This window comes from Megalobrama amblycephala, linkage group LG10 (assembly GCF_018812025.1).
Source record: "Megalobrama amblycephala isolate DHTTF-2021 linkage group LG10, ASM1881202v1, whole genome shotgun sequence".
Classification (NCBI taxonomy): domain Eukaryota; kingdom Metazoa; phylum Chordata; class Actinopteri; order Cypriniformes; family Xenocyprididae; genus Megalobrama; species Megalobrama amblycephala.
In genome coordinates, this window is record NC_063053.1 from 28,793,716 (window position 1) to 28,821,009 (window position 27,294).

General features: G+C 37.8%; 1 protein-coding gene across 1 annotated transcript; it reads right to left on the bottom strand.

Annotated features, from left to right (window-relative positions):
* Positions 1 to 1,579: 1,579 nt before the first annotated feature.
* Positions 1,580 to 25,878, bottom strand: dcaf5 (ddb1 and cul4 associated factor 5). The gene is made up of 8 exons (XM_048205655.1): positions 25,400 to 25,878; positions 21,779 to 21,922; positions 21,524 to 21,700; positions 20,210 to 20,339; positions 13,299 to 13,512; positions 10,202 to 10,268; positions 9,992 to 10,119; positions 1,580 to 3,362 (listed from the first exon to the last, which is right to left on the bottom strand). The coding sequence occupies exons 1-8, from the start codon at positions 25,605 to 25,607 to the stop codon at positions 2,040 to 2,042; spliced, it is 2,391 nt and encodes a 796-aa protein (XP_048061612.1). The 5' UTR covers positions 25,608 to 25,878; the 3' UTR covers positions 1,580 to 2,039.
* Positions 25,879 to 27,294: the final 1,416 nt, after the last annotated feature.

Consider the following 27,294-nt stretch of genomic DNA (forward strand, 5'->3'; position numbering starts at 1 on the left):
AGATTAGGGTTGAAAATAATGGGATCAAATACATCTACATTATATGTAGCCCATGTCTTTTAAAAGTTTGGGGTCGTTATGTTTTTGAAAAAAGTCATGTTCACCAAGGCTGATACAGTAAAACCTATATTGTAAAATAATTTTTACAATTTGAAATAACTTTTATATTTTAATATATGTATTTTATTCCTGTGATGGCAAAGCTGAACTTTCAGCATCATTACTCCAGTCTTTAGTGTCACATGATCCTTCAGAAATCATTCTAATATGCTGACTGAGATACATTTTTACAGAATTCATTAGAAAGATCAAAAGAACAGCATTTATCTGAAATATAATTTTTGGTAAGCATGTAAAATCTTACTGATGCCAAATGCTTGAACTGAGGACTGCACTTTAAAAGGTATGAAAATAAATATGCTAGAATTTGCACATATTTTATTACTGGTTAAGTAACCTGTGGTCATGATATGGTTATTGTCACATAGTTTGCATAATTTATATACAATACAGAATAACCACTTCTGGGGTGAATTAAGCTGAATGCAAACAATAAATGCTGACTTTTATTCAAACCAGGGGCCAGTTGCATAAACCGAGCCATTATGTTAAGACTGTGTCTTAAGAACTAGTATGACCAGCCAGTAGTTAGTTAGGGGTAATCAGTCTTACTTTTCAGTATCAAATTAGACCAATCTATGTTTTTATGTAACTGACAAAGTTATGAACAGTCTTACAGAAAAAAATGCCTAACTTATAAGACTAGTCTTAGCAGTTTATTCAACCGCCACTGATGCTAAAATTTGAGTAGTACCAAAGACTATAGATATAGAAAGACGGTTCACTGCTATTAGTTATGAATGGGAGAAACTGCAACACGCAATATGTCTGAATACGTCCCGCCTTCTAAGTAAAAGAGCCAATTATTGATTGGTAAAGTCACTGTGTCACTGCAGCTGCCGTTAGAGGCTCCGGTTACCATAGAAACCTGAGACTCACGCTTAGGACTGCACATGTGCATCGCTAGTCTAGCCTGAAAAATAAGCTTTTTAATGCTATTTTAGTATAAGAAACAACATTTATGGGACAGATCTTGTCAGATTTTGTTGCCGATTTGTAATATGTAATTTAATTGGGAGTTCACCAAGCAGTTTTTGAGATTTCAGGATTCCCCCATTCAAATAGATAGTTGAAAGGGACTTTGGTAGTACTGAGGTTACTAGCAATGACTTGCTCTTAAACACTCCCTATGATTTTGAATCTCACTTTAGATGTTTAAATGCATGATTTAGTTGAATTTCCAAGGTACTATCAATTAGATGACTGTATAGGAAGAGTTTAAGACAACAAGTCCTCCGCTGACCGGTAATAATATCATTTATGTTCTCATAAATCTTTCACTTGGCCCTGTAAGCCGCTCCATTAGACAGATGGAGAGCAGATACTGATGCATCACCATGGTGACGATTCTCACATCGGAATATCCTAGAACACTCACCCAGAAATTACAGCAGGCTACTTCCTGTTTGATGATGATTAGAATGGTGTACGATGAGGAAGATGAGATATCACAAGACGGTTTCTATGGAAACACTGGAACAGAACTTTAATGCACAACTCAAACAGTTGCTGCTCAATGAGGTTACCATGGAAACACTGTTTTCACCCCGCCCCCCTCCCTCCAAACCCAAGTTCCACTGATACAGACTCACAACAGGCATTCTTGTAGAAATGCTATCAAATCCCTTTTCTTTTCACAGCCCAAAACCAAACCAGGACCCCCCCAACATAAAGGTTACAGGTTCAGTGGAACTAAAATATTATGAAACCAAAAGCACTGCAGTTATTTTTTCTTCCAATAACATATTAATATCACTAATATCTTTTTTTAGTGTCATCACTGTGGTCTGACCCCAGAACGCATGACATCAGATAAAAGGAGTTGGTTCAGAAAATATAAACCAAAAGACGTTGAAAGAGTCCAAAGATGAACAACTCAAAATAAGTTTGACTCTGAGCCAGTGAGTTGAGCTGTGACATCACCACATTTTCGCCCTCTTCTCCGATGGAGAATCCTCCTCGTCTCCTGAGTCCGAACAAGTCCGTTTCCCAGCAACACTGGCTAACTCCCTTCCAGAGGGCTCCCCCTGGGTCCTGGAGTCACCAGAGTTCTTACTGAGTTCTGTGTCTGCCCCAGAGCATTCTGGGTGAATAGAGTCTGCATGGTTCTCTTCTGCGTGTGGACGTCCGTTAACCCCAGTCGCTGTGGCGCAACTGCTGAGTGTCGCATTTATTTCCTCCACAGCACTTAACTCTTCTCCGCTAGTTCTCCCTCGCTCTAGTTCCTCCCCTGACTCTGCGAGAAAACCCACTCGTGACTTTGCCCTCTCCATGGGGGCGTCACCACCCGAGAAAGAGGAAGTGATGCGGCGCCTACGTCTGGACTGCGATTGTGACTGTCTGTCAGATAAGTGCGTGGGACTTGAGCCGTGTCCGCTCTGCTTTGCTTTTCCACGATTCCTGAAAGGTCGACCTTCGTCGCCTGAGGACGAAGAGGGTGATGACGGATCATGGACGGAAATGCTGGGATAGTTGGAGAAATCTGTTGCGCCATGATTGTGGGCAGATTCTCTTCCAGAAAGGCCTATGTGGCGCCTCCACCTGGCTGCGTTACGCTGTCGCATCCTACTCCTGCGCAGCTCCTCGTCCACTCCGTCCGTGCTGGAGGAGGAACTAGAAGATGAGCTGGGGGAGGAGCTAGAACTGGAGGCCACACCTGCTGAGGAGGCGTGGCTAGAAATGCTGGAGTTCTCACGTGGACTAGGAGATCTGGGACGGGGCATCGGATCCAACCAGAACCCGCTGGAATCGGAGTCCTCATTCACAAGGTCCAGCAGAAATGCAGATGCACGTGGCCTTGCCCGGCTCCTCTGCGACCCGTTCCTGTCCTGATCGGTCCGCTCGCTCCCGGACGCTTCTGGTCCGGCCAATGAAGATGACGAGGAGTGGTCAGAGTCGCTTTGATGAGCAGCGGATACATTAGCAGGAGATTGCGGCATGGAGCGCGTGGAGCGTGTGGACCGCCGAGCTCTCGCATGCAGCTGCAGAATCGCGCCCTCGCTCAAATCGCTGTCCGAGTCTGAGCTCCACCCCTCAATCTCACGGCGAACCAGCGAGTCGAAGAAAGCCATCATTCGCGGGTCCTCCTGCACCGACTGGCTGACGTAATCATGTGACAGACCACTTCCGCTGTTGAGGACCAAGCTTATGTATTCCTCGTGAGTGTAGAGAGAGCGAGATTTGTCCTCCACCAGGCCTTCCAGATCTCCAATACTATCCGGTTGTTGATACGGACTCCATACCTACAGACAGAGAGAGGTAGAGGGAATAAAAGAGGATCGAATTAGGCTTATTTCACATGTTTTATTTTGCCTATATTAAGGGTGCTTTCACACCTGTCTCATTTTGAGTGTTCGTTTTGGAACCTGGTGTGTTTTCTACCATAGCTCAGTTCATTTAGGCATATATGAACACTGCAATTGCATTCAGATCTGCACCAAAACAATCGCTCTAAGATCGCCTGAATGAAGTGGTCTCGGCCCAATTGCAAAAGAACTCTGGAGAGGTTCGTTTGAGTTGAGAAAGCAATCCGGCCCAACAGACCAACGAACCAAGCGGTATCATAATTCATAATGGCAAATATGTTATATAAAAAGCAGCTGTGTCTGATTCTGTGAGTGAGCACAGTTCTTCTTAAACTGTTGTGTAATTGCTCTTCTCGGTGCATTGCAAGAATGCAGTCCCGATGAAGCCTTGCTTCCCACTCTAACTGCATTACATAGGCTATATAATAATGCAGGAATGACAGATACATTCGTATAGTGTTTGCGTGTGTCGACAGTTAGAAATAAACCACAATATGCTTGTGGTTGTGGACCGAACTTGTCAATCATCCTGATGGATGATGCAGAGGAAACTCTGACCAATAAGAGGACTAACATGTGACTTGCATAAACACATTCTGGTATGCTTTAAAATGTTGCCTTGTGAAAGCAAACCAAACCAAGAAAATGCAACATTAAGGGCTTTCACACCAAATAAGTTTTAGGAGCTTAGTTATAGGAACTAGCCACTAGGATAGGCCCCCCCGGGCCATGTTCCTGGTTGCATTTGCATCGGGAATAGGAACTCTGAAGTAGCCGACAGTGGCGTCTTTAAGTGCGGCATTTACAAACGCAAAAAAACAGTGGATGGAGGATGCCGTGATCGGAGCGGTGTTTGTTGTGTGTCGTTGGTTTCGTGATAAGGGAGATGGAATGTAAACACATAATTTAAGTGACTGAAAGAGCAAAAAGTGGGGCTAAGAGACGAAATCTCCTATGACAACTTTCAGTATTACATATTATCGAGGTGGAGAAAAGAACACAACCCTGCAGACAACAGATAAATGCCGTTATCGCTGTTTTCCATGTTCGTGAAGTAAGTATGTTTACACAGATTTTTAAAAATGCCGGGTGCCAATGTTTGACGTGTCTGAGCAATCAACGTACACTTACATCACTGATAGTTCCTAGTGCTGGTTTAGACCCTACTCTGAAATAGGAGCTAATTTAGTTTCCTAGAACTAAAATTGTTCCTAGTTCCTGCGGTGCAAACATGGCAAAATCCGAGTACTTCAGCTAATAGTTACTACAATAGAACTATGAAAAGGTTCCTTCGATGCGAAAGCCCCTATTGTGACAAATTAAGTGTTAAAGGGATAGTTCACCCAAAAATGAAAATTTTATGTTTATCTGCTTACCCCCAGGGCATCCAAGATGTAGGTGACTTTCTTCAGTAAAACACAAATGATGATTTTTAACTCCAACCGTTGCCGTCTGTCAGTTGTATAATGCATGTCAGTGGGAACTTCGTCTAGAAGAGTAAAAACTGGATGTGGAGGGCAGTTGGACATAGTGGTCTTTCAGAGGTAAAAAATGATATAAATACTGTTCGGTTTCTCGCACAGTTCTAAGACAGATCGTTTCGTGTCTTAAGACATCAATGTGTCATCACGAGCCGCAGGGTTTAATTTGGACTTGCCTGTGCATGTTTTTTTTTACTCTTATAGATGAAGTTCCCACTGACATGCATTATACAGCTGACAGAGCGCAATGGTTGGAGTTAAAAATAATAATTTCTGTTCTACTGAAGAAACAACATCACCTACATCTTGGATGCCCTGGGGGTAAGCAGATAAACATCACATTTTCATTTTTGGGTGAACTATCCCTTTAAGTGTTAATCTGTTTTGGAACAAAGCAAATGATCTACAGGTCTGAATACCTTCTTCCTAAAATTTAAAGGGAACTATGGTATATACTGTCGAAGAAAAATAATACATTTGATATTATTGTACTTGAGTCAATTTACTAAATAAAACTGTTTTTATTTACTTTGAATTAAGTTGCCAGTGTCTTTCCCCCTACAATTATTAATTTTAGATGTATAAAACACAAATTTATTTTTATAGAACTTATAAAATAAATGAATAATTATGGTTTCAAAGCAGTTTTAAAGAGATTATTGCCATTGAGCAAGATAAAAGTATACAGAAAGACACAAATAAAAAGCGCATGCAAGTCTTTTATTTATAAATTTGATCAAAAATACAGTCAAAACAGTACATTTGTTTTGAAATATTATAATTTAAAATAACTGTTTTATTTTTGAATATATTTTAAAAATGTAATATATTTCTGTGATGACAAAGCTGAATTTTCAGCATCATTATTCCAGTCTTCAGTGTCACATGATCCATCAGAACTGATGTGCTGTCAGTGTGAATGCACAACTTCTGCAGTCATGCTGCAGTGCTGCTTACTCGCTGCTCATACATGAGTGTAAAACAGGCCTAACATCCCAAATATGTTCAAGAATTGAACATGTATAAATCACTGTAGCCAAATCTATGGCTGTACAAACACAGCAGATGTCTGCCTGTTTCCGTGTTACATAAAAACAGCCATGATGGTCTCTGACAAAATCGAGTTTAGAGAGTGAGAACAGGCCCACAGTGCACAAGTCTTACTCAACATCTACTGCCTGCCAAAAAAGATTTCACAAGAATCACCAGCAAAAGATAAACTACAGTCTCATTCTTACACACACAACAGCACATGACAACACTGAAGAAACGAACTCGCACAGAACATGACAGCTGGAAAAAAACACCAAAAAATGAAGACCTTGTGGTCTTTGTGTTTATGACATTGCTAACCAGAGAGTAACCGCTGGTTACGTTCTAAATTTCAGGAAGCTGCAGTTGTAAAGCTGTAACGGTCTGTCTTATGATATAGGTAAATCCAGAGAAAAGACAGCGAGACAGGTAAAATCATGCCAAGATTCTGTGCTTTCAGGGTTTTAGGTGCGGCTGAACCAGCGACAGCAGAAATTCATTTAAGACTAAACGTAGCAGAGACACAAGTTCAGACACGATGATCTTTCCAACACACGCAGAATCTTTTCCCGTGTGTGTGTGTGGCAGGTCTGCTCGTGTCAGGCAGTAATAGTTTACTCAGAAATCACATTTCATCTATTTATTCACCTTCATGTTGTTCCAAACCTGTATGACTTTCTTACCAAAGGAGATACAAGGTAGAATATTTCCACTTGTCTCTTCCATACAGTGAAAATAAATGGGACAGATGCTGTTGAGCTCCAAATACGATAACAATACACCATAAAAGTATTACAAAAGTAGTCAAAATGTCTTATGGACTGTGTTTCAAGTTTTCTGAAGACATATGATGTTTGCGATATGGTAGTTTTCAAACCTAGTTTGAATATTCTGCATATTGAAACTTCAGCCACAACATGCACTGCCATTCAAAAGTTTGGGGTCAGTAAGATTTTTAAGGGTGCTTTCACACTTGGTTCGATTGCCTGGACCGAACCCGAGTTCGATTGCTCCCCCCTCCCCCTGCCCCCACTGGACTGTGTTCACATTATATTATTTGGGTCCGACCCGCGGTTCGTTTGAGTCATCAAACCAGCAGCTGTTTACTCCGTTGCTTAGTAACGACGGCGCAGGAGAAGGCGGCAAAATGCATAACGTTGCTCTCCTCACTTTCATATTTTTGTTTTTGAACCGCTGGTTTTGTTCATAACGACACTTGCCTCTATCTGCCGCGACTGTAGTACGGAAGGTGAGCAGAAATAAGAAAGGCAGCTCTCTGTTTGCAGCACGTCAGTCACGCTCGTTGGGAAAGTGAGTGAAATACACGCACAAACAAACATTTTTATCAAATAATACGGCATTAATAGCGGTTCACTTCCGCAATTTGGTTTGCATTCATATCAGAAGCGAACCGTACCGGAGTTCACTTGAACCGCACCCCAGACCACCCTTTTTAAAGGTGCCCTTGATTCAAAAATTGAATTTACCTTGGCATAGTTAAATAACAAGAGTTCAGTACATGGAAAAGACATACAGTGAGTCTCATTGTTTCCTCCTTCTTATAGAAATCTTATTTGTTTAAAAGACCTCCGAAGAACAGGCGAATCTCAACATAACACTGATTGTTACGTAACACCCCAATATTTGCATATGCCAGCCCATGTTCCCAACATTATGAAAAGCACTAGACAAGGGCAGCCAGTATTAACGTCTGGATGTGCACAGCCGAATCATCAGACTAGGTAAGCAAGCAATAACAACAGCGAAAAATGACAGATGGAGCGATAATAACTGACATGATCCATGATATCATGATATTTTTAGTGATATTTGTAAATTGTCTTTCTACATGTTTCGTTAGCATGTTGCTAATGTACTGTTAAATGTGGTTAAAGTTACCATCGTTTATTACTGTATTCACGGAGACAAGAGCCGTCGCTATTTTCATTTTTAAACACTTGCAGTCTGTATAATTCATAAACACAACTTCATTCTTTATAAATCTCTCCAACAGTGTAGCATTAGCTGTTAGCCACGGAGCACCATCAAACTCATTCAGAATCAAATGTAAACATTCAAATAAACACTGTACTTACGCGATTAGACATGCTGCATGATGAACACTTTGTAAAGATCCATTTTGAGGGTTATATTAGCTGTTTGAACTTTTTTTTTTATGTTGTTTAAGGCAAGTGCGAGCTCTGTGGGCGGAGAGCACGACACGAGCAATTAAAGGGCCAGCAGCCCTGAATCAGCTCATTTATAATGATGCCCCAAAATAGGCAGTTAAAAATGAATAAAAAAAAAATCTATGGGGTATTTTGAGCTGAAACTTCACAGACAAATTCAGGGGACACCTTAGACTTATATTACATCTTTTAAAAAAAGTTCTAGGGCACCTTTAAGAGGACCCGGGTACGGTTCGTGGGTGCGCACCCGAGTTCACATCATTCACACATCATACCGAACTCTGACGTCAATCGATCCCAGGTGCGCACCAAAAGTGCTAATGTGAAAGCACCCTTAAATGTTTCTGAAAGAAGTCTCTTTTGCTCACCAAGGCTGCATTTATTTGATAAAAAATAGAGTCAAAACAGTAATATTGTGAAATATTATTAGAATTTAAAATAACTAATTTCTATTTTAATAAATTTTAAAATATAATTTAAACCTTTGAAGGTAAAGCTGAATTTTTAGCATCATTACTCCAGTCTTCAGTGTCACATGATCCTTCAGAAATCATTTTAATATGCGGATTTGATTCTTATTATTATCAGTGTTTAAAATCAGTTGTTCTACCTAATATTTTTGAGAAACCATGATTTTTTCAGGAATATTTGATGAATGGAACAGCATTTATTTGAAATAGATTTCTTTTGTAACTATGTAAAAGTCTTTACTGTTTTAATCAATTTAATGCATCTTTACAGAATAAAATATTATTTTTTTTCCAAAAAAAAAAAAAACCTTACTGACCCTCAAACATGTGAATGGTAGTGTACGTGAAAACTAGTGGTGTCACAAATGTGATTGGACAGCAACAGTGGAGGGGAAAATTTTCAGTGAACACCAACTTAAATTGTGGTCTGTTCCTCACAAAGATATTATATGACTTCAGATAACTTGGAACATAATATACAATCCATATTAATTACTTTTAGAGTCATTTAAAGGTTTTGTTCACCCAAAAATGAAATTTCTGTCATTAATTACTCACCCTCATGTCGTTCCACACCCGTAAGACCTTCGTTCATCTTCAGAACACAAATTAAGATATTTTGTGATGAAATCAAAATACAAAGCATAGAAAGCAATGTAATTACCTTCATTCAAGTTCCAGAAAAGTAGTAAAGACATCGTTAAAACAGTCAACGTGACTACAGTGGTTCAACCTTAATGTTATAAAGCAACAAGAATACTTTTTGTGCGCAAAAACAAAAAAATGGCTTTATTCAACAATTTCTTCTCTACCCTGTCATTCTCCTATGCTGTTTACGTTGAAGACACAGTGCAGAGCTCGTGTTTACGTCCGAACGCAGACTCATTACTGGCCGGCCCTGCGTCAGGATCACACACATGAACAGCATCGCCCAATACTGAGCCGCCGTTCGGATGTAAACATGGAAGCTCTGCAGTGTGTCTTCAACGTAAACTGATTTCAAAAACTGATCCATATAAAAATATCTTAATTTGTGTTCTGAAGATGAATGAAGGTCCTGCGGGTTTGGAACGACATGAGGGTGAGTAATTAATGACAGAAATTTCATTTTTGGGTGAACTAACCCTTTAAATCCACCAATCCATCACCGTTCACTTTTATAGTACAGAAAATAGCAATACGAACATCTCTTTTGTGTTCCATGGGAGAAAGAAAGCCATAAAAGTTTATAACAACATAAGGGTTAGTAAAAGATGACAGAATTTACTCCTAGAATTTACAAAACCATTTGGGATGTATTATCCCTTTAAATAAATCTGATATCTGAAATACATCAGTTTGTTCTGATGCTAAATACTGTTTATTTTAATGTTTGTACGAAAGTAACAACTAACCTTAATGACCTTCTCCACACCGGATGAGCAGATCATGTACGTGTGAGGATTAAAGCGGACCTGATTCACGATGGACCGATGACCTTTCAGAATCATAAATGCCCCGTTCACCACTCGACCCGCACCTCCTGCCGAGACAGAGAGAGAATATATCCATAAATAAAAACAACATTAGACACGGTTTCCTTGTGCATAAGTGTGTGTGTTTACCTGCTTCAGGGTCACTGGGGATTCTCCACATATAAAGGTTAAAATCATCTGAGCCAGACAAGATGTACTGAAAAGACACAGAGATATATTATTGCATACACACTAGGCAATTATGTCTGAGAGTCCTAGAGAAATATGACATGATATGCCTCCACAGAGACGTTTCTAGAATTATATATTCGTACAAAACACTCAGGCTCAGTAGCACTGCTGCACTCAAAAATGTACACACACACACACACACAAAAGAAAGCGTTGGTTTTTTAAACTATAACAAAGAATACCATTCAAAATTTAGAACCAGTTAGATGTTTTTAAAGAAATTAATTCAGGAAGTTAACTGATCAAAATAATTTCCACAAAACTACTAAGATTTTAACATTGATAATGATAAGAAATATTACTTGAGCAGCAAATCAGCATATTAAAATGATTTCTGAAGGATCATGTGAATGAAGACTGGAGTAATGATGCTGAAAATTCAGCTTTGCCATCATGGGAATAAATTGCATTTTAAAATATAATCACATAGAAAACAATTACTTTAAATTATAATAATATTTCACAATACTTATGTTTTTAATCACATAAATGCAACAAGACTTCTTATAAAATATGAAAAAAATCTTACTAACTGCAAACTTGGTAGTGTATTGTTAATGCATTTATAAATAAATTATTTTTAATAATACAGAAAATGTACATTATTATTAACAAAATATATATATTTTTTTTTTCAAATGTGAAAAAAAAAAAACTCCTTGGGAAAATCTTACATTTAGCAAACTTCTGAAAACAATTTTGAGTAACACACAGACTGAGCTCTTCAGAGGATAAAGAGGATTTAGAGAGGAGGATCCACCATTCTGTAGAAGGAGGTGTATGACCGTCAGACAGAAAGAGAGAGGAGAAACAGCTGGACAAACATACAAAAAAATCCAAACACAGAACCCAACAGACCGACGCACACACAAACGCAGGCAGACAGACAGAACAGCATCTGCTGAGCTTTAGATTCAAGACTGATAAAACAAGCTTCTACAAGCCATAACCCAACATTCCCTCACTGAACATACCTGAACACACACTCACACACTCAGCATCTACAACCCAATGACACACGTACACCAACCCACAAACAAATGCACACAAACATGTACACACATGCGAACTCAGTGCTATCAGAGATCAGTCACATCCACAGACTGTTATATTACGGATTACCAGACATAGTAAAGGGACTGGACTGGTCAAGTTAGTCGCAACTAAGTAATTTGTTCACTCTACTTTATTGGTTTAGTTCATTCAGTGTCTTCAATGTAAATGGCCACTGCTGTGATTGGCTAACATCTTTGCATATGAAATAAGTATTACATGTGGAACATTCTTGAAATCTTTTACTATGCTTTTACTTTTACAGCTTTTGAGATTAACTAACTGTGAAAAATGTTGATTGTAGCATTATATTTAAATCTACACATCACATGAAAGGTTGCAGCGATAAGCATTATCTGATAACGGACATGTCTGTTGAGCGCATGAATGCAGTGATCTTGTCAATGCAACTCGATTACTGCACTCTCACGAATGCTTTCATCATAACTAAGAGTGCAAACACAATGTAAATAAGAGAATCATTGTGTAGCGTAGACAGCGTCATTGAATATAACGGGACTTTTGGCAAAAGTCCACAACTCAGTCACTGATAAACTTGTGCTGCGTGATAGACAGCTCCAGCGATTATAAAGTGAAGGTTCTTTGATCGCTTTCTGTATATAATTTAATCACAATTTAAATAAATTATTTTCATGCTACTAAGAGGAACAATGTGAAGTTGACCGTTTAGTCACTGGCTTGATGTACTGACACATCGTGGCATTACCATCGGGTCCATATCTTACATTAAAAGTCTGTTTACAAAGCCTGCGCCGAAATCGCGACTGATTTACTAAAGAATACACAGTGAAATGTACCAAACAAACAAATAATGTCACATAGTTGAAAATAAATAACCACTTTTCTACCATTAGGATCCTTTGGAAGATAATGCAATTTTTTTTTTTTTAAAGTTATATTTATGGGCTTTTATTTGTGCCTTTATTTGGAGAGGACAGTAGAGAGCAGACAGGAAAGCATTGGTCAGATCAGAAAAGGACCAAGAGACGGGAATCAAACTCAGGTCGCCGTGAACACACTAACCACTAGGCTATCGGCGCCGACGGTAAAGCAGTTTTTAGTCCAAGGTGCCAGTGGGTGGGGCCAAAGACAATGATGTAGAAGTTGGCATTGATCGGATTCAGCAGATGTGGTATTTCGTTGCACTATTACGTCATAATGTGACAAAATCCGAAACAAGTAATTTTCTGAGCTTGGTTTCAATTAAAGCTGTTTTTGGACTAACGAAGAAGTTTTGAGTTCTGAAAATAACAGTATGTTTTTACAGTACAATGACCTCTTCCATGTCAAAATATCATAGAAAATTGTATTTCTCAATTTATGAAAATTGGTAATTGGTGAAATATCTACTATAAGAAAAAACAAAATGCCAATGCAGTGTGGCATTGGTAAGATTTTTAAAGTTTTTGAAAGAAGTCTTTTATGCTAAACATGGGTGCATTTATTTGATCAAAAACTGAAATATTGTGAAATATTACAATTTAACTCTTTATATATTTTAAAATAGTAATAAATTCTTGTAATGAAAACTTTTCAGCATCATTACTCCAGTCTTTAGTGTCACATGATCCTTCAGAAATCATCCTAATATGCTGATTTGGTGCTTGAGAAACATTTCTTTATTACTGTCAATGTTGTGCTACTGTGGAAACTGTGATACTTTTTTTTTTAAGGATTCTTTGATTATTAGGAAGTTCAAAATGAATCCTTTGTAATATTAAATGTTATCACTGCCAATTTTGATCAGTTGCATCTATGCTAGATAAAAATAAATAAATAATAAAAATCCCCAAAACATTTTTGAACAGTAGTATATATGTTGCTTGCAAAAAAAGTGTACTTCATTTTTTAGATGGCAATCAATGAAGAAAGAAGTTTTTTGCCCGCATAGTTTTGGCATCTAAGTTTTGAACATCCCAACCTGATCTCGGTCTCCAGCGAAGCAGCAACTCTTCATAGTGCAGGAGTTAAAGTAGCCTTGGTTATCAAACTGGAAACTGGGCAGACGAGAGTGGAGCTCGTACAGGACGGGAGGCAGACGTCTGCGCAGAGCCAGCAGCTGTGTCCCCATGCTGTTGAAGCGCACGCTCATGGCACTCTGAAGAGACAAACTCCCTCCATACCGCAACAGAGAACTACAGCAAAGAGAGAGACACACATCAACTACAAAGGAAAATAGTTTATTATAAAATATCATCATCCATATTTATGCTATTTTAAAGTGCCCCTATTATGCTTTTTTGAATATTACCTTTCATACAGTGTGTAATATAGTAGCTTGTGAATGTAAAATGTCTGTAAAGTTTTAAAGGTCAAAGTGCATGACAAAAACTAATTGTCTCCTAAAATAAACAATCGTTTCTGAACTGCTGAAACGAGTCATCAGCAATTCCAGTATCACTACCTATGTAATAATAATGTAACAAATTTGCATAATGCCAGCTTATGATCTTTATTGGCTGCCCACCAACAATGTCTACTTTGACGCACCCTCAAACGCTGTAGTTGTAGCTGAGGTCTGGATGAGTTTGGTTCATGTTGTTGGCATGTTAGCGCTGCGCCGGAATTGATACGAAAAACTGATACCATCATAACTGTTCATGTCACTGTGTATCACGCGCTGAGGAAGCCTCCGGAGCTGAAATTCAGATATGGTAATAGGCATTTTGTTTCCGACACATGCTGTAAGCGGTAGACCAATCACAACAGATTGGGCCATCTGACCAATCAGAGCAGAGCGGGCTTGCAGTAAGGGGGTTTAAAGAGATGGAATATTAGAACGAACTGTTTTCAGACTCATTGAGAAATGAGGTGATGTGTAATGTATGTTATGAGAAAATTAAATTGTTTTTTGACCTTTAATGCATGTAAATCTATTGTTGGACACCTCCAAAACAAAATTAGGAACCTTTAAAATAGCATAATATGGGCAATTCAAGAGATCATGTATACACTGAGAACATCTTTATACAAGCTCTGCTGTCCTCTGCTGGTCTCAGACAGTACAGCAGACAGCTATGATGATAAAGCTGGCCTTGTCAGCTAGATTTCAGTCCATATTTGGATCGAAGCATGCGTTCAATCTTTTACCAAACATAGTTCAGCAACCCTAGTTTCCCCTGTTTAGCTGTGCTTATAAACACTGTTCTCTGTAACATTTGATTCTGAACATGTTTGCATAATGACACTAAACTGTATATTTGAATATTGTCTCTAGCAGCCAACTACTTTCAGGCTCTTTACTCAAACATAAAAAGATCATTTCAATTCAGATTAATATTTTATTTCCATTTATTTACATATATGGTAAGTAGCTGTGTAATAACCAATAAAATATACAGTTAATAAGTTATTACCTCAAAAGAAACCTATTCAGGATGACGCAAGGTCCTGATCTTTGTGTCTGGGTTTATTTCGCAATAATGAATAACTGACTGTACCCCGCCCTAACAAATGAACATGCATCCTATCCAATTATTTTATTACAAATGTTCAAATGTTGGGGTCAGTAAGATTTTTTTCATGTTTTTAAGTCTCTTATGCAACCAAGGCAGCATTTGTTTGATTAAAAATAAAGTAAAAACAGAAATATTGTGAAATATTTTAATTTAAAATAACCGTTTTCTATTTTAATATTTTAAAATGTTCAGTGTCACATGATCCTTTCAGAAATCAGTCTAATATGATCATAAAAAATAATAACAATCCAAGTGTTATTGAAAAAATATAAAAACCAGGGTGTGCAGTACTTGTCACCTGTTTTTAAAATACTTAAGCCATGACGAAATAAAGGCTTTTTATATTTTTTCAATAACACTCTAGTGCCTTGGATTGTTGTTATTTTTTATGAGCTGAATCATCCCTTATATCCAAAGAGCACCGAGATAAGGAACTCACACCCCACGTAGCATTTTTCTTTTTTCTTTTTTTTTTTTTTGCATTCCTTGTTTTCATTCTAATATGATGATTTGGTGCTCACGAAACATTTCTTATTATTATTATAAATGTTGAACAGTTGTGCTGCTTAAAGGGTTAGTTCACCCAAAAATGAAAATAATGTCATAATTAATTTATAATATTTTTATTATTATTATTATCATCTTCGGAATGCAAATTAAGATATTTTTGTTGAAATCCGATGGCTCCGTGAGGCCTGCATAGCTAGCAATGACACTTCCTCTCTCAAGATCCATTAATGTACTAAAAACATATTTAAATCAGTTCATGTGAGTTCAGTAGTTCAATATTAATATTATAAAGCGTCGACGATATTTTTGGTGCGCCAAAACCCCCCAGAAATAACGACTTATATAGTGATGGCCGATTTAAAAACACTGCTTCAGGAAGCTTCGGAGCATTATTAATCTTTTGTGTTGAATCAGCGGTTTGGAGCACCAAAGTCACGTGTTTTCAGCAGTTTAGCGGTTTGACCCGCGATCCGAATCATGATTCGACACAAAAGATTCATAACGCTCCGATGCTTCCTGAAGCAGTGTTTTGAAATCGGCCATCACTATATAAGTCATTATTTTGTTTTTTTGACACACCAAAAATATTCTCGTTGCTTTATAATATTAATATTGAACCACTGTACTCACATAAACCGATTTAAATATGTTTTTAGTACCTTTATGGATCTTGAGAGAGGAAATGTCATTGCTCCCTATGCAGGCCTCACTGAGCCATCGGATTTCAACAAAAATATCTTCATTTGTGCTCTGAATATTAACGAAGGTCTTACGGGTGTAGAACAACATGAGGGTGAGTAATAAATGACATTATTTTCATTTTTGGGTTAACTAACCATTTAATATTTTTGTGGAAAGCGTGGCATTTTTTTCATAATTCTCAAATTAATAGAAAGTTCAAAAGTACAGACTATATTTTAAAATAGAAATCTTTTCTAACATTATAAATGTCTTTAGCATCAGAGTTTTGATCAATTTATTGCATGCTTGATACATGAATTTTTTTTTTTTCAAAAAACAAATCGACCTAACTTTTGAATGGTTATGTATTTATGCAAATAAAATTTATTATGGAAAAAATATGTAAAAGGTTTAGCATAAGCCATTATTGCTTCGGATACTGTCAAAAATATGAACTTTGGAAATCTTTTAAAAATTCTTTCTCACGCCTGTTTCACACTGTACGGCGTGGACGCATAAGCAAAGTGTAAGCTACAAGTATTTTTTCGGCGCCCATGTTAACAGATTAGAACATTCACACTGGCTGCACGTGTCAATAACAAGAGCAGAGCAGAAGCAGCAGTGCCAGTGAAAGCCCTGTTTAAATTATTAAAATTAGAGGTAAACTAGCTTAATGTTAACAATTACTTTTATCATGTAAACTACATGTATACAGCATGTTATATGCATATGTATGGGACAGTTGGAGGGGAACAGTCGCATCGCAGCAGAGTATGCTGCCCATAATAAATCAAAGCACACTGAAAAAAATCGAACAGTGAAATTAATTAAATGAAACGAGTTTGTGTCACTTAAATAATAAAAGTTCATTGTACTTAATAGAAAGACATTGCATGAACTCAAAATTTTAGTAAGCTGAACTTAAAGGTCCCGTTTTTCGTGGTTTTTTGAAGCTTTGATTGTGTTTATAGTGTGCAATATAACATGTTCATGTTTCGCGTGTAAAAAAACACAGTATTTTTCACATAATTTACTTATCTGTATACCGCTGTTTCCACTGTCATAAAAACGGGCTGATGACTTCCTTGTTCTATGAAGTCCCTCCTTCAGAAATACGTCACGAGTTCTGATTGTGCCAGCGGTTCCTGTGTTGTGATTCGACAGCAGCTTAGCGAACCTTGTCCGGAAAGGTCACGCCTCTTACCATAACGTGGAGATGCACGCGCTCAGTGTTATTGTAAACATCTCTTTAATTTTACCCTATCAATTTGAGCCGGAATCAGACCCGGTGATTGGACTGCGGGATGAAAATAACAGCGTTTCGACGACATGGCGACAAACACACTCTACAAACGCAACTCTTGTGTATTCCTGTGGGCGGAGGTTAGTCAAAAAACTGTTTTAGTGACGTCATTAAAGAAGGAAGTAGAGGGATGTAGTCCAAACTGGCCGTTCGATGTAGGCGACTTCTGTTAAATAAAATATCTCGCTTGGCATTGAACTTTGAGCTTTAAAATTTTACAGATTTTATTTATACTCTAACAACAACATTACACACTAACTAAAGTTTGAAACATGGGATCACGAAGAACGGGACCTTTAATATAATTGAGTTACAACAGATTTCTAATTCCCAGCATGCTTTGCGTCAGACTTTATAATTAAGTGTTATTTTGTGTTTTTACACAAGATTAACAGGGAGAAGGGATGTAAACGATTAATCGACGATTGATTAATTGTCGATAATACATTTAATCGTTTAAAATGAATCGATCGTTGATTAAGCAGGTTCATGCGCGTTCTTACTGCTCAACCGCAAAACACGTAAAGCAGACACTAGAAGAATGAAGCGAGTGCGCTGGAGTTATGTTTGGGACCATTTTACAGCTAGAGTTACACCTTCACCATGACTATAAGTTTGCGTGTGCATTTGCAGCCTTTTGTTTTGTGCAAATGTAAGTTGTAATATTGTGTTTATTTTGTGTAGGCATATCTATATCTGATTTCTCTCATAGAGGATGGATTTGGTTTAGAATTAACACTGTAGTAAATCAGCTTCTGCACACGCAGCTAAAACAGCAAAGCACAACTAATAATGACTATGATTGGAACTGTCATATTACATAACATTATAAAGAGAACAATATTGTAATAAAACATATTGTGAATTATTTGGGTTTAGTTGCCATTTAGTTTCATCGCATTGCTCTAGGAAGAGTGTGTCCACAACATGACCCGCACATTCTGAATAGCATGTAGTAACACTTCACTTGTTCATTTGTGTCATTTTGTGCAGATATAATTTGTAATATTATGTTTATTTTGTATATATCTGATTAATCTGAGATAAAAGATTAAAAGATGTGTTTCTTTGCTTCACTAGCAAAGTGCTCCAGTTTACCGGTGTTCATTCAGCGCTTCAGTGCGCGACTCGCGCAGCTCAAACTGCAATGCACGACTAATAATAGGCTTAACTATGATTGGGACTGTCATATTACATAACATTAATGAGGACACTATTTAATTAAATCGTTGTGAATTAATTGGGTTTAGTTGCTGTTGTTCCAGGAAGAGCGCGTCCACAACAGGATTAGGCTAAACATTCTGATGCATCTCTGGCAGTGTTGGTGACATGTTGTATTAGTCATTATATTTAATTATTAAATAAGTAATTTAATAAAAGATCAATCACATCAACTTATTTACAATCCTACTAGCCCTTTATTTAGATTAAAAAACCCTTCTCATTCATTTGGTGAGGAACATGGCGTTTTGAGCAGCATTTGCAATTTAAATGATGATTGATCGTGGGAATTTGTGTAAACTGACATCCCTAATAGCCAGGGAGATTATATTTAATATTTAATAAGTGTTTAATGTTGTGTTATGTTGGGATTTACAGGGGGTTCTGTTGTGATAGTTTTTGTAGGGTTATCATTGTGGTGAAGAGTAGAGCCTGTGGTTAGGTAGAGGATGGGCTATAAAACTTTTAAGATCATATATACCGTGTTGTTTGAGATATATATATATATATATACAAAAATGCAAGTATATAATGACAGTCTCTTTGATAGTTATAATAGTATAATAGCATGTGTTATCTGCTATCTAACATTTAACCGATATCTGAATGTGATGTTTATGTAAATGAACTGTATGTAATTAATATTATGATGAGTGGGGCGCGGCTGAGGACTGTGGGAGCGAAGGGATGCCGCTGACGTGACTGTTAATGAGAGACACATCATGAGCACCACACTGGCCTTGCTCCGCTTCCACGGCTCTCTGCCCCACCCCACTTGTCACAAAAATTTTAAGTTCTACTAACTTAAAAAAAATGAGTTAGTTTGCTTAAATGTTTTGAGGTAATACGTTTCCTCAAATGTTTTGAATATTCTGAACGTATTGAATTTTACAGTGCACATGACAGACAGAGGTCAGAGGAGAATAACTGAAAAAAGTGGCAAAATGGACGACACTCGTCTGTACTTGCAGTACACAAGCTGCTTGCGCATCCAGTGTGAAACAGGCGTCAGTGTCAAAATTTGAAACTCTCATCCAAAAATAATGAAACGCTATATGACCGCTAAATGCCACTACCCCTTTGTCAGCAAAAGCCTTTAAGTCCACAGAAGAACCAATTGGATTTCAAGATGAATGACGGTGTGCGCATGAGCTGGCTTTCAGTTGCCGAGCTGCCAGTTTTTATCATGTTTTGTCCATTGTTACAGTGGCAGAGTAGTAAGTAAACACAAAAGTGTTCCTTTTGCTGCTGTAAATCTGACAGAAATGGATGTTTGACTATGTCTTGTTGTCCAAAGAGGTAGACTTTGCAAAAAAGCACATTAACTTAGCTGATTTTGCAGCAAAAGACAGTCACATTTTTTAAATACATTTTTGATAATAAGGCATTTCAATAACTGACTAGGAACATTTTCATTGCCATTAAAGTGAAATGACTGAATCTAAATATAGGAGCCTGGTAAAAAAAAATGCTCATTTAAAAGAAAACATGTCAGATGGACTTAGAGGTTTTTGCAATGGAACTCTTCATATGTATCATGAAATTATTAAGTGAAAGTGCAGAGATCTGATAATTACTCTGAAAAATTTTGGCCCCATTCAAATTTTCTTTTGGCCTTTGAAAGAAAAAAAGTGTTTTTTGGATAGATTTCCATCTCACCTGCGGGGTTTGCGGATGTCCCATAGCCCCACCCCCTCTTTAGAGTTTGCAGTGGCCAGCAGACGGGGTTCTACAGGGTTAAACATCACGCTGTGAAACGCCGATGGATAGTTGGCCAAGCAGAATGGTTCTAAAACACACAACAGAATAAGAGTAAACCAGGGTTTCTAGAACAGTTCATGCTTTAGATGGAATAGAGGTTATAGAACTCAAAGAATCCTGAAAAATATTCCATGGTTTCCACAATATTAAGCAGCACAACAATTTTTAAAATAAATGTTTCTTGAGCACCAAAACAACATATTACAATGATTTCTGAATGTGGTGACTCTGAATGTGGTGACTCTGAATGTGGTGACTCTGAATGTGGTGACTCTGAGGAGGAGTAATGATGCTGAAAATTACTTTTGCCATCACAGGAATAAATTAAATATTTAAATGAATTAAAATAAAAAGCAGTTCTTTTAAAGGGTTATTTCACCCAAAAATGAAAATAGTATCATTTATAACTCACCCTCATGCCGTTCCACACCCGTAAGACCTTCGTTCATTTTCGGAACTCAAATTAAGATATTTTTGTTGAAATCAGATGGCTCAGTGAGGCCTGCATAGACATTTCCAATGACATTTCCAATGACAATGCTTCATGAAGCTTCGGAGCATAAATGAATCAGTGAGTCGAATCATGATTCGGATCACGTCTCAAACCGCCAAACTGCTGAAATCACGTGACTTTGACGCTCCGAACCACTGATTTGACACAAAAAATTCATAACGCTCCAAAGCTTCCTGAAGCAGTGTTTTGAAATTTGAAGTCGTTATTTTGGTTTTTTGGCACACCAAAAATATTGTCGTTGCTTTATAATATTAATATTGAACCACTGTACTCACATGAACTGATTTAAATATGTTTTTAGTACATTAATGGATCTTGAGAGAGGAAATGTCATTGCTGGCTATGCAGGCCTCACTGAGCCATCGGATTTCAACAAAAATATCTTAATTTGTGTTCCGAAGATTAAAGAAGGTCTTACAAGTGTGGAACGGCATGAGGGTGAGTAATAAATGACAGAATTTTCATTTTTGGGTGAAATAACCCTCTAAATTGTAATAATATTGCACAATATTACTGGATTTACTGTATTTTTGATCAAATAAATGCTGGTGAGCGTAAGAGACTTCTTTCAAAAACATTTTAAAAATGTAACCAACCCCAAACTTTTGAAGGGTAGCGTACATCCTGAAACACTGTGCTGTATGTGACTATCCTGTATTTGTCATTAAAGCAAAATTCAGCTTTTCACTTGTGCGTACCTCCATGTGGCGGTTCTCGTGTGTCCCATATGAGAACTCGGCCGTCATCAGAGGAGCTTGCGAAGACGTTGTCATTAACAGGACTGACGGACAGACCGTACACAGCGTCATCATGCAAGAAGACGTTTAGCGTCTCGCCGCGTTCCACATCATGCAGAATCACCTGCTCATCATTTCCTGCAGCGACAGACAGAAACGTTAGACATTTGATCTTCCCTCTGTAGTATCACGAATCTGAGCAGCTGCTCGTTTTACCTCCTGAGAAAACACGTTTGTTGGTGCTGTCAAATGCCAGGCAGAAGATGTTGGACAGGTGCTCCCCCTTCAACTTGATCGGTTTGGCCCGTGAGTGTATTGCTTTCTCCATGTGCCACAGCAACACCCTGCGGTCATCTCCTCCTAAGACAGAAGACATATTAATAAATTCACCAGAGTAATCGACCAATTGATTTCAACATCACTCTCTCGAGGGTTTAACTGTAGGGTTATGTGCACACAATCTGGCTGTTTTACAGAAATCACAGAAGAGACTGAGAAGCTTGTTCTTAGCAGAAGTTAGAAAATATATCGACGATGATACATTTTATTTATGTTGCGCTTTTCTCAAACTCAAAGAGCTACACAAAACAATATACAAGTACAAAAATATAAAAAACAGAAGATAAAAATAAAACAAATCAGAAGTAATGATAGTACACTCAGAGACAATGAGCAACTTTAAAAAGATGGGTCTTTAAAGACTTCTTAAAACAGTCCAGTGTTTGGAAATTTATAATTGCCAGAGGAAGTTTATTCCACAACTGCGGAGCTGAAACAGAGTAGGCACGACCACCCATCGACTTCAATTTAAATGTAGGCTGCTGAAGATTAGAGGAGTCAGAAGAGCGGAGAGAGCGAGTTGAGGTGTAAAGAGCAACTAAATTATACAAGATATCCCATGAAGGGCTTTAAATGTTAAAATCAAGGTTTTAAAATCAATACGAGCCGATACTGGAAGCCAAAGGAGTTCATAAAGAACAGGGGAAAGATGCTGGTGAGCAGTTATGTATATCAATACACGTGCGGTCAAGGTTTGAATAAACTGCGGTTTCTTGATACGTATACTAATTATAAAAATTATAAACTGTCATAATATTTCACAATATTACTATTTCAAAAACATTTAAAAAAAAACATTTTGAGAATGATTCTGTAATTGTGAGACTAAACAGATTGACATGTTTTATTTAAACAGGAGCACTTGTTGTCGCAAACCTGTTTTTGTCATTAAAGATGCTGACAGCATCCTACTGCTATTTAAGTGTCACATCTGTTGTGCAAAATGAACCAGAAGTTTTGAGGTTTTGCAGTGAAACTAAGAAAAAGTTGACCGCAGGCATCATGTACTTTTCAGTACAAATCCTGTGTAAGGAAAAAAGCACTATACTTTCACCTCTCAGTATTTCGATCCATGATTTCCATGACATTTCTAGGCAGTAATGGACAAGGTTGTTGTTTTATTTTTTTAAAGAATGCAATTAGAGAGAGCAATTTCTAGCTGATTAAATAGTTTAGAGACAATTATTACTAGAAAACCTTTCCAAGCCTTGAATCCACCATTTCAAAATTGCCTGATATTTCCTGGTTTCCATGAGCAATAGCATGGGAACTCTCTGGAACTCTGCGTGTTCACTAACGTAAAGACTGCAAATATGCAAGTGCAAAAACATACAAAGGACAAAAATAAAGACTCAACCAGGAATGAATACGTGAAGCCAAAAAAATCAGCAACAGCTGCAACCAATTAATGAGTCAGCAAGAAAAAGTGTATGACACAAAAAATGGAAGCCCTTCTACAGTCTGAACCATCTACAATGGCCATTAAAAGTGCATTCAGTGTGTTTTTGTTTAGGTTTATCTGGCTTAAAGGTGCCCTAGAATTAAAAATTTAATTTATCTTGGCATAGTTAAATAACAAGAGTTCAGTACATGGAAATGACATACAGTGAGTCTCAAACACCGTTGTTTCCTCCTCCTTATATAAATCTCATTTGTTTAAAAGACCTCTGAAGAACAGGTGAATCTCAACATAACACCGACTGTTACGTAACAGTCGTGATCATTAATATGTACGCCCCCAATATTTGCATATGCCAGCTCATGTTCAAGGCATTACACAAGGGCAGAACATCTGGATGTGCACAACTGAATCATCAGACTAGGTAAGCAAGCAAGGACAATAGCGAAAAATGGCAGATGGAGCAATAATAACTGACATGATCCATGATATCATGATATTTTTAGTGATATTTGGAAATTGTCTTTCTAAATGTTTCGTTAGCATGTTGCTAATGTACTGTTAAATGTGGTTAAAGTTACTAGGGCTGCACGATATATCGCATGAGATTGTCACGCGCATTTCGTCAGTAAAGCCGGTTCCCTGATTACCGCTAAATCGCCATCACCTGCTTTCAAATGGAGCGGCATTTAATAGACAGAACCGTAGATCACTGAAAAGCCACGCAATATCGCGTTCATATTGCAGATGAATCGCCTTCGATAATGAACGCGATATTGCGTGGCTTTTCAGTGATCTACGGTTCTGTCTATTAAATGCCACTCCATTTGAAAGCATGTGATGGCGATTTAGCAGTAATCAGGAAACCGGCTTTACTGACGAAATGCGCGTGACAATCGCATGCGATATATCGTGCAGCCCTAAAAGTTACCATCGTTTATTACTGTATTCACGGAGACAAGACTGTTGTTATTTTCATTTTTAAACACTTGCAGTCTGTATAATTCATAAACACATCTTCATTCTTTATAAATCTCTCCAACAGTGTAGCATTAGCCGTTAGCCACAGAGCATAGACTCAAACTCATTCAAAATCAAATGTAAACATCCAAATAAATACAATACTCACATAATCCGATGTATGCATGCAGCATGCATGACAAACACTTTGTAAAGATCCATTTTGAGGGTTATATTAGCAGTGTAAACTTTGTTTATACACTGTTTAAGGCAAGCGCGAGCTCCGTGGGCGGGGAGCGTGAGCATTTAAAGGGGCCGCAGCCTAAATCGGCTCATATTTAATGATGCCCCAAAATAGGCAGTTAAAAAAATTAATTAAAAAAAATCTATGGGGTATTTTGAGCTGAAACTTCACAGACACATTCAGGGGACACCTTAGACTTATATTACATCTTTTAAAAAGACGTTCTACGGCACCTTTAATACTGTAATCTTAATTCTGACACCAATCAGCCTGGATGGATGAAGATTGTTAATTTCTGGACATTTCTGGATTCAATTCTAACAAGTTTTTATGTGCAGTGACTGTATCTGGATGGGCTATGACCACAATGTGTTCGCACTTAGTGCTTAATGTCCTGCCATTTGTCCTTGAACTATGGCATGGCAGATGTTTTTATTGATTATCAGTAGTAACTTATTAGTAACTAATTGTCAATTGCATGACAAGGCTGATCACGTGATGTCAACATGGTTACACCCATGAGGGGCGACCCACTCCATGTAGGATAAGCTTATCTCATGTGTACATTATGTAATGTAATATAATTTTATTGATACTGATTTCTTTGTGTAAAAGTTTTTTTTACGGAGTGCATGCTTATAAATAATGCCAAAAAAGACGGAAACCCTCTCTTAGTTATTTACTTGCAATGCACAGAAAATTAAAACATGCAAGCACAATCTGACAAATGAAGATGTCAAATCAATCCTGAACTCAAGTCAAAGGCTTCATTTGTGATATATGCATGCACATTTTATTCTGAATGCTTATTCTATACTCCGTCTGAGACTCCTGTCTGTCTCTCTCTCGCTGACCCACATTAGAAAGATCAGCGTGCAGAACCGGAGGATCTTACCGGACACCAGCCACTGGCCTCCATTGTTGGAAAACTCGATGGCGTTGACGCAGCCGAAGTGGCCGAGCATGTCCTTCTTATACAGGCTGGAGCAGCCGGCCAGTCTGCGCCGCTGGAACTCCTCCTTCAGCTTCGGCTGTCCCCCGATCGTCCTGCGGGAGAGGAACCCGACGGCGCTCCGCATGCCGCAGCCCCGCAGCTCCTTCATCTCTCCTCCGGTAAATGAGTCTCAGTGCGCCGCTAGGGTGTCCCAGCCGTCATGGGTTTGAGCTCAGGTCTGGTTCGGTGGATTCTGGTTCGGTTTGTGGATGTACTGTTACATGTTTGTTTGGTAAAGCATGAGAGTGCGCAGCAAAAACAGAAGGTTGTTTAGAGTCCCACCGACCGCCGGCACTTCCTGCTCCGGTGCAAGGGCGATGACGTCACAAGACCGGATCACTAACTCCCGTGCTGTACTTTCTGATTTAATGTTATATTATGTTTCAGCTTTTGTGCATGATTTGTCAACACATCTTTAATCTGTATTGCTCTTAATACTGTTTGCTTGATTATTGCATGTGTTATTATTTAAAAATAGTACTAGTATATAGGGGAATGTGCATTAAAAATAATATGTAGGCTACATACTTTTTAACTTTGTACTTTTTAAAATAATATTTAAATATGTTTTTTTTTGAGGACTTTATGTGTAGGAAAATGTCTATCTAGTCTGCGTTTGTTAGATAGGCTACATACTTATTACATACAGCCATATTTTAATATAACATTTAAAATATAAAATAAATTAAAATATGTAAAAAGAAATTTATACAAAATTGTATTAATATTATTAGGACTTCATAGGACTTTAAATTAACATAATAAACCTCTTTACTCTTCATAAATTTGCTCTCATTTCAAAAGATAACATCTTTTTAAAAATATATATTAAAGTCTCCCTGTGGTGAAAATCAAGTTTTTAATGTTTAATATGCTTTAAGACAAACCATGTGCAAATTCATCAGTCAACACCATTGCTAAGTATTTTCTGTTTAAAACTGCAGTGATCTAAAGACAGTCTCAAAAACGCGGTTTGAAATCGCTGGTGTTTGTGACGTCACAAACTACCTTGTAACCAATCACAGCAATGTGCTGGCAGGCTTTAGCATATCATTAACTATGACCGCTCTGAAGCAGGAGAGTCTCAAGAAGCCAGGTTATCCCGGTAGGCTATATTTTTCTGTTGATATGAAAAATCTTGTAGATTTAGCAATATAGTAGGTGTATGATGTATAACGATGCTATGATGAACTATATGCCTTTCTTCACTGATTTTCTGAGCTGTTCAAAGCGTTTGTAGGATACTGACTGTTAGAAGGCAGCTGTCTGACTCGTGAACGGGAACATGGTTTGTGTAACATTAGCAACACATTATTAGCTGTTTGATAATGTAGTCAAGCAAAAGGCTAATCATATTAATTACCGTCATGTGTCCGACGTTGTAAAAAGCATTTACCTCAGTAAGTTGACCGAGTGGATCGCTGAGCTTGCGCATGAGTGGAGGCGGGGCTAATTAGCATATTCATAGATCTGCATATAATCAAAGTCCCTTTAAGTGTTATTCTATAGTCTTTGATATAATAGAGTACCTCAAAGATGACAAGTTTTTGTAGGCAAAACCAGGAAGCGAGTTAGCGTTTTAGGACTTAAAGGACCTAAAGTCTATAGTTGCGTCCCAAACTACGCACTATACACTTTGCACTTATACACTATGTTCTCATCTATGTAGTGCGTGAATTGTATAAGGTTATTTTGTCATTTAACAACGGAGTCCGATACTCTCTCCCCCTCCGCTACGTAATTAAATCTGCGACAGTTGAGTGCATGAAGTGTCCAACATTCCACACTTAATTTCC